Here is an 8,862-nt window from a genome sequence, read left to right as displayed (position 1 = left end):
CTATGGGTTCACAGTAAAGGAATGACCATTGGGTCAGGTGAAGAGCTATTGGCTCAGAGTCAATTCCCTCAGGAGAGAAGAAAATAACAATCCTATTTTCTTCTTATCAAGCCCAATTTCCAAAGCGATGATTGATAGTTCCCATTCCAATAACTCAAAATTCCGAGCCTAGAAAGAGGCCAGTCTGCCCATCAAGATTGTGCCAGCTCTATTACTGGTGCTTTCCAATCTGATTTTAACTCCCCATATCCTTTATATTTGCATTTCAGAAACACCAATTCTCTTTTAAATGGTTCTACCCTCTGCCCCAGCTTCCTCTTGAGAAAGGATTTCTTGTCCCAATCACCCTGGTAAATAAATATGTCGACCCTATCCCCTTCTGGAGATCAGCCACATTCTGTGTCCCCTTGTTACTGATTCACCCACAGCAAGAGCAACCCTTCCTTACCCAGCCTGGCCTGATACCTGACTCCAGTTCAAATTTGCTGTGGTTGAATTTTAACCGCCCTTTAGTGACCTCGCAGAACACTTCCAGCTACTAATGGTTCAAGAGCTGGACAAACACCCCCTCCATGGGAAATAAATGCCAGCCCCTCGCTCACTGAAGCTCAAGAATTCATTTTTTTTAAAAAAAGTGCAGCTTCATCAGCACATATTGACTTTTAGTTTTGTTATCGCTTAACTATGAAACTTGGATTTTCATGGGGGTGGGTGGGTGGGGGGTCATCCTGGGTTAAACACGATTCCTCAGGTCGGGAAACACTCCCGGTGGGTGTCACATGAATTAAACATGATTGTGGACGCTCCATTCTGTGGACCGCTATCCTCACACACCTCCTGCTGGTTAGTTATTGAACTGCACACACACTGTGGGGCAGGGTTTAATCCCGTCGCCAATCACTTCTTTCCATTACTGAAGCCTGTGAAACCCCGAGTGTTGAGGAATGAGATTAAAGCAGGGCTCCAGGGAGCAGAGGGGACCCTCAGTGCAGAGAGAACATCTGCTGAATTTTACCCCCTGCTCCGACCTCACAGTGACCCTGGAGTTCAACCCCTTTGATCCTGCACCAGTTTTATTAAAAAGTTCCTAATCTGCATCTTTTGATCTTTTCTTCGCCTGTCTTCAAAGGATCCGAAACTCAGGCCGAATGGAATTAGGGGCTTAGGGTCAATTTTAAACATTGCCGATGTCAATCAGTGGCCCACTTGAGATGTTTCAAATTCTCCACCTCCCCTCAGTGGACATCAAACACATGGACAGTCACTCTCGCCTCTTCAAAGCCCCTTAACTCTGGGGGGATCCCACTGTCTCCCTCACAACCTTTTCTGCTGCTTCCTCATTCCGACTGGTCTGTTTTGTTCTGCTGCACACCCCCCTTCACCCCCCCACCCTCCCTCCCTCCCTGTATCCGACCCCACCCCTCCCAGAGGGGGGGGTGGGAGGCAGCAAAACAAAGATTCTCAGACTGGACAGAATTGTTTAAAATAATTTGGTGAGTGGAGATTCATAAGCTGTTTCCTCTGGGGGTGGGGGGGGGGGGGAGTGAAATCGAGAAGGGGGAAGGGGGTAGTGGACAGTGTTTAAAGTGAAAGCCAGAGCCTTCCTGAGTCAACGCCACTGGCCAGAGAACCAGCTCATGAACCAGTGTTATCCACACAGGGAAAAGGCAGGACTCGACGGTGATGCCTCAAGTTCAATAGCCCTGTCGACTTGCAATTTAACATGGGCTGTGGGTTCTTTTGAGAGACTATCCACAGCTGAGATTGGCTGGAGGAGGGGAGGAAAACTGCTTGAAAAGCAATTCACCTCCCATCTCAGACCCAACTTCCGACATCCCACCCCCAAACATGCAGTTGGCACAGTCCACATGTGATTTGAGACAGTAGAGGGTTGTGTGACCAATCCTTCCTTTTGTCAGCACCCAGCTTGCACCTGAGTCAGAAAATCATGGATTCAAATCCCTTTCAAAGGCTGACACGTGCAGTCCAGAACTGAGTGAGGGTCAGAACTGAGGGAGCGCCGCACTGTCAGAGGGTCAGTACTGAGGGAGTGCCGCACAATCGGAGGGTCAGTACTGAGGGAGTGCCGCACCGTCGGAGGGTCAGTGCTGAGGGAGTGCTGCACTGTCGGAGGGTCAGTACTGAGGGAGTGCTGCACTGTCAGAGGGTCAGTACTGAGGGAGTGCTGCACTGTCAGAGGGTCAGTACTGAAGGAGTGCTGCACTGTCAGAGGGACAGTACTGAGGGAGTGCCGCACCGTCGGAAGGTCAGTGCTGAGGGAGTGCTGCACTGTCAGAGGGTCAGTACTGAGGGAGTGCCGCACCGTCGGAAGGTCAGTACTGAGGGAGTGCTGCACTGTCAGAGGGTCAGTACTGAGGGAGTGCCGCACCGTCGGAAGGTCAGTGCTGAGGGAGTGCTTCACTGTCGGAGGGTCAGTACTGAGGGAGTGCCGCACCGTCGGAAGGTCAGTACTGAGGGAGTGCCGCACCGTCGGAAGGTCAGTACTGAGGGAGTGCCGCACCGTCGGAAGGTCAGTACTGAGGGAGTGCTGCATTGTCAGAGGGTCAGTACTGAGGGGGTGCTGCACTGTCAGAGGGAGTGCTGTACTGGTGAGGAAGGGAAGGATGAAGATGAAGAGAAAAGAATGACACAGATTTGTGATGAAGTTTTATTTTATATTTGCTCCACTTTCTAGATTTTCTATGTGCACAGTTAGGTAACCCGTTACTAAACCATAAACCGAATTCGAGCTACACAGTGTGTTAACTCTCACCCACACACACCCAGAGAGACAGGGAGCCACAGAGACAGATCCAGAGGCTGTAACTTCACTGTGACAGACTTACAGTCAGCCATTAAACAGGTGAGTCACTGATATCATTTACAACATCATTAGGGATTGAGCCAGGAGGAAGTGAAGTGACTTTGAGCATTGTGGGAACATTAAAAAGGGACAGCACACACAGTACAAAGCCCCTGTCACACAGGTAATGGTGCGGTTTCTACAAGAGGGATGGGTTCTCGATAGATCAAGTGCGTCTCTCCTTCAGGTCAGGTTCCAGTTCAGGCGCTGTGCTTCTTGATGAAGTTTATCAGCCCATTGGTGGAGCTATCATGTGAGGTCACAGGGTCAGAGGTGGCCAGTTCTGGTTCGATTGCTTTGGCCAGCTGTTTGCCCAGTTCCACTCTGCAATTAACCAGATAATGTCAGGTCCAAAGTAAACACTACACCCTTGCCTCAAAACTCACTTTTCCCATTCCTCTTGATCCTCACCAGATCTTAAATAGTTAAATGATGAGAACAGGTTGAATGTTAAAAAGTAGTTTACTCATTTATGGTCTTAATGACAGTGGAAAGGCTAACATTTATTTCACAAACTTTGGTTACGTTGGGAGACTGGGATTGTTCTCCTTAGAGCAGAGAAGGACAAGGGGAGGTTTAATAGAAGTGTTCAAAATCATGAGGGTTTTGATCATGTTAGTCAGGAGAAGCTGTTTCCAGTGGCTGGAGGGTTGGTAACTAGAGGACACAGATTGAAGATAATCAGCAAAGGAATCAGGGGAAATGTGGATAAAATATTTACACAGTCCATTCTGACGATCTGGAAGGCGTTGCCTGAAATTCCGGTGGAAGCAGATTCAGTAGGAACTTTCAAAAGGGAATTGGATAAATACTGGAAAAGGAAACATCTGCAGGGCTATGGGGAAAGAGAGGGGAGTGGGACTAATGGAATAGGTCTTTCAAAGAGCCAGCACAAGCACAGTGGGCCAAATGGCCTCCTTCTGTATGATCTAACTTGAGTTTGGAAGACTGAGGGAAGTGATCTAATTGAGGTGTTTAAGATGATGAAGGGATTTGATAGGGCAGGAACAGAGAAACTATTTCCCCTGGTGGTGGGTCTAGAACAAGGGGGAAATAACCTTAAAATTCCAGCCAGGCCACTCAGTGGGTGAAGTCAGGAAGCATTTCTTCACACAAAGGGGAGTGGAAATCCAAACTCTTAACTGAAATTGGAGAGAGGAAAATGGATCTATTTTTATTGGTTTGGGTAGTGTGAGCAGCGGAGAAAAGACAAATGGAGTTTGGTCACAGATCGGCCGTTATCTGAATGAATACTGGAAGAGGCTAGAGGGGCCGAATGGCCTCCTCCTGTTCCCATACTCAGTTGAAAGAAAAGAATGAGTGATATTGTGATTTTGTTGCGTCTATTGACCTTTCCCCCAGTCACAATGACACCTGACCCCACCCACCCCCAACAGAACTGTATTCTCACCCCCACTGGTCGTAGCTGTTGATGTCCCACATGACTCCTTGCACAAAGATCTTGTGTTCATACAATGCTGTCGAGAGTCAAGAGGAACAACGTTAGAGCAAAGTCTGCCCCACAGAGAATTCCCAACCCCCATAGGGCTCTCCCCGAGTAGGGGATCTCCTCCACCCCCAACCCACCCACCCCCCCACCCAACACTGACACACCCAAAGCTGCTGTAATCCCCAAGGCAAAATCCCAACAGGGGGCACACCCAGCATGTGGCTTTGCATGAAAGCAAAGGCGAGTGGGGGGTCCTTGCTGATTTAAAACCCCTCATCCACCCACGAGAGCAGTCAATGGGTAATTCCAGGAAGGGATCCAGATCAAGTTGTGGTTTGGGGTGGGGGGGTGCAGATCCTGCTCTGGCATCTACCACCCCACCCGCCAACCCCCCCGCCCACCCCCCAGCTATGTGCTGGATATCTGACTTAGGGGTGAGGAGGACGATAGAGCAGGGGTCAGGGCTACAAATAGCATAATACCCTCTCAGCTAGGTTAATACCCTGGATAATAGCATAGTACCCTCCCAGCTAGGATAATACCCTGGATAATGGCATAATACCCTCTCAGCTAGGTTAATACCCTGGATAATAGCATAGTACCCTCCCAGCTAGGATAATACCCTGGATAATGGCATAATACCCTCTCAGCTAGGTTAATACCCTGGATAATAGCATAGTACCCTCCCAGCTAGGATAATACCCTGGATAATGGCATAATACCCTCTCAGCTAGGTTAATACCCTGGATAATAGCATAGTACCCTCCCAGCTAGGATAATACCCTGGATAATGGCATAATACCCTCTCAGCTAGGTTAATACCCTGGATAATAGCATAATACCCTCCCAGCTAGGATAATACCCTGGATAATGGCATAATACCCTCCCAGCTAGGATAATACCTTGGATAATGGCATAATACCCTCCCAGCTAGGATACTACCCTGGATAATGGCATAATACCCTCCCAGCTAGGATAATACCCTGGATAATAGCATAATACCCTCCCAGCTAGGATACTACCCTGGATAATGGCATAATACCCTCCCAGCTAGGGTAATACCCTGGATAATGGCATAATACCCTCCCAGCTAGGATAATACCTTGGATAATGGCATAATACCCTCCCAGCTAGGATAATACCCTGGATAATAGCATAATACCCTCCCAGCTAGGATAATACCCTGGATAATGGCATATTACCCTCCCAGCTAGGATAATACCCTGGATAATGGCATAATACCCTCCCAGCTAGGATAATACCCTGGATAATGGCATAATACCCTCCCAGCTAGGATAATACCCTGGATAATAGCATAATACCCTCCCAGCTAGGATAATACCCTGGATAATGGCATAATACCCTCCCAGCTAGGATAATACCCTGGATAATGGCATAATACCCTCCCAGCTAGGATAATACCCTGGATAATAGCATAATACCCTCCCAGCTAGGATAATACCCTGGATAATGGCATAATACCCTCCCAGCTAGGATAATACCCTGGATAATGGCATAATACCCTCCCAGCTAGGAAGAGAGGGGAAATTAGTATTTTGCACAGAACAGTTCGAAGGAATGTTACATTTGATGCTCCACGGGATGTGGGTGTCGCTGGCTGGGCCCAGCATTTATTGCCCACCCCTAATTGCCCTTGAGAAGGTGGCGGTGAGCTGCCTTCTTGAACCGCTGCAGTCCATGTGGTGTAGGTACACCCACAGTGCTGTTAGGGAGGGAGTTCCAGGAGTTTGACCCCAGCGATGGTGAAGGAGTGACATTTGTCTGCAGCCCTCCCCCCAGTCAGAGATTCCACTCACCAATCAGAGCTCCCAGGATGTATGGAGTCAGCTTCTTGAAGACAATGGAGTTGGTTGGCCGATTTCCCTCAAAGACCTGCAACAGAAACAAGACTAATTGAATCTTCCGAGGGTGGGAAAGCCAATGGATCAATTCCTGATTGCTCCCTCAGTCAGCTCAACTGGGAAGGGGGCACCTCAACTGGGAAGGGGGCACCTCAGGATTGGTTCCTGGTGGTGGATGGAGCTGGGAAGCGGATAAAAAGACAAAAGTATTTTTAAAGCATGTTGAAAGGGCTGAAATGTTTCTTCAGTTGTGTAAAACTCTGGTTAGTAACTGTTAGTAACCATCTGGAGTAACTGTGTTCAGTTCTCTGGGCTGATACCTCAGGAAATAGACATTGGCTTTGGAGGCAACAGCAGAGATTCCCCAGAATGATCCTGGGTCTGAAAGAGGTTCTAATATAAGCTCAAGTTGCATAGACTAGATTTGTATTCCTTTGCTTTTAGGAGATTAAGGGGTGATCTAATTGAGTTGTTTAAGATGATTTAAAATGTCGCTATAGGGTAGATAGAGAGAAACTATTTCCTCCGGTGTGGGGAGTCCAGTACATGCAGGTTTAAACTTTAAATTTGATCAGGCCTTTCTGGGTATGTCAGGAAGCATTTCTCCATACAAGGAGGTGGATGAAATCTGGATCAGTCTCCCCAAAAATAACCGTTCAGGCTGGGGGTCTAACCACAAAATGTCAAGTAGAGATTGATAAGAGATTTTTTTCTCTACAGTGTTATAGGATACAGAAATAATTCAGATAGGTGGAGTTAGATATGGATCCGAGTTGATCTAATTGAATCACAGAACAGGCTGGGAGATTACACGACCTCCTCCTGGTCCTATGAAAGAGGTAAAAATGCACTCTCACTCGACTGCTGTGCCAGAGGTTGGTGTTGAACATGAGGTTGGTGAGAACAGGGTTGTGTGTGCTGTAGCTCGGCTTTACCTTGTGGGGAACAATCTTCTCCAGAGCCTCCCCACTCACACCAGCACCTTGCAGCTCTTTGCGAGCTTCCTCAGCTGATTTCCCTTTCATCAAAGCCTCGGTCTGAGCCAGGAAATTAGCCAGGAGAATCTGAGGAACAAAACATGAACAAGTTAGCGAGAAGAAAAGAAACTTGCATTTCTATAGCACCTTTCACAACCTCAGGGCACTAAAAGCTGCCTTACAGCAGGGAAGTGCTTTAGAAGCGTGGTCACTATTATAATGTAGGAAACACAGCAGCCAAGTTGTGCACAGCAAGATCCCACAAACAGCAATGTGATAATGACCAGCTCTTTTTCAGTGCTGCTGGTTGAGGGGTGAATATTGGCCAGGACACTGCAGAAAATACCTACCCCCCCCGGTTTTTCTCTGGACCAACTTTAACCACCATCCTTGGCCAACTGAGAAGGCAGGCAGCCTTGGGCCCAAAAGACAGCACCTCAGACAGTGCAGCGCTCCCTCAGCACTGACTCTCCGACAGTGCGGCGCTCCCTCAGCACTGACTCTCCGACAGTGTGGCGCTCCCTTGGCACTGACCCTCCGATAGTGTAGCGCTCCCTTGGCACTGACCCTCCAACAGTGCGGTGCTCCCTCAGTACTGACCCTCCGACAGTGTGGTGCTCCCTCAGTACTGACCCTCTGACAATGTGGCGCTCCCTCAGTACTGACCCTCCGACAGTGCGACGCTCCCTCAGCATCGACCCTCCGACACTCCCTCAGCACCTACCCTCCGACAGTGCGGCGCTCCCTCAGCACCTACCCTCCAACAGTGCGGCACTCCCTCAGCACCTACCCTCCGACAGTGCAGCACTCCCTCAGCACCTACCCTCCGACAGTGCAGCGCTCCCTCAGTACTGACCTTCCAACAGTGCGATGCTACCTCAGCACCGACCCTCCGAAATTGCAGCGCTCCTTCAGCACTACACTGGGGGTGTCAACCTGGATTTTATGCTGAAGTCTTGGTAGTGGGACTTGAACCCAAAACCTCCGGACTCAGAGGAGAGAATGGAACCCACCGAGCTACAACTGACTTATTTGTGGGGGAAAACATTCCCCTCAACCCGATCACCAGGGCAAGAGAACAGGATCAATAATTAATCGACAGGTCCAATCTGGGGCTTGCTGAGATCAGTAACCAGGTATCTAGAATTAACCCTCTTTCCTGGGCTTTCGTTCCTGGAGTTTAATCTTTAATTCCTGGAAACTTCAGGACAATCCTGGAAGACTGGCAATACTATCCCAAAGGTTGCAAGACGTGGGTAGTCAGGAACAATTCTCAGCCCCCTCCACTGCAAGAGGGGCAGAGTGGCCTTTTCTATCGGATTCTATACCAGGATCCAAACTGACCGTGTGTGCAGGGAGGTTAGTGCTAGCTGACAGGACATAGTCACAGGATAAAACCTACATGTGCAGCTGAGAGTCACCCTGAAGGAAGCTTCAGGAACTGCTCCGCAAACACTGTCCTCCAGAGGGAGCCAATGTCAAAGCTTCTCCAAGTTTCACCAAAACCCGCCCCATGAAGGAAAGTTGCTTCGACAACTCGGGACGGTCCCAAAGATCTTCATATGCCAATTTTTTCCCCTTTGAGTCTTTATCCAATTCCCTTTTGCCAGTTACCATTGAATCTGCTTCCACTGCCCTTTCAGGCAGCGCGATCCCGATCTTAACTCACTGTGTAAAACAAATTCTCATGTCGTCTCTAGTTCTTTTGCC

General features: G+C 48.8%; 1 protein-coding gene across 1 annotated transcript in view; it reads right to left on the bottom strand.

Annotated features, from left to right (window-relative positions):
* Positions 1-2,654: 2,654 nt before the first annotated feature.
* Positions 2,655-8,862, bottom strand: part of gpib (glucose-6-phosphate isomerase b) — a 46,378-nt gene continuing 40,170 nt past the window's right edge. Inside the window, exons 15-18 of the mRNA XM_041191764.1 lie at positions 7,111-7,239; positions 6,131-6,206; positions 4,275-4,341; positions 2,655-3,187 (exon numbers count right to left, since the gene is read on the bottom strand). Of these exons, the coding sequence (XP_041047698.1) occupies positions 3,064-3,187; positions 4,275-4,341; positions 6,131-6,206; positions 7,111-7,239 (396 nt within the window). The 3' untranslated portion in view covers positions 2,655-3,063. The remainder of the gene's footprint in view (positions 3,188-4,274; positions 4,342-6,130; positions 6,207-7,110; positions 7,240-8,862) is intronic.

Source organism: Carcharodon carcharias, chromosome 7, assembly GCF_017639515.1.
Source record: "Carcharodon carcharias isolate sCarCar2 chromosome 7, sCarCar2.pri, whole genome shotgun sequence".
Classification (NCBI taxonomy): Eukaryota; Metazoa; Chordata; class Chondrichthyes; order Lamniformes; family Lamnidae; genus Carcharodon; species Carcharodon carcharias.
This window is presented reverse-complemented; position numbering and strand designations above follow the sequence as displayed.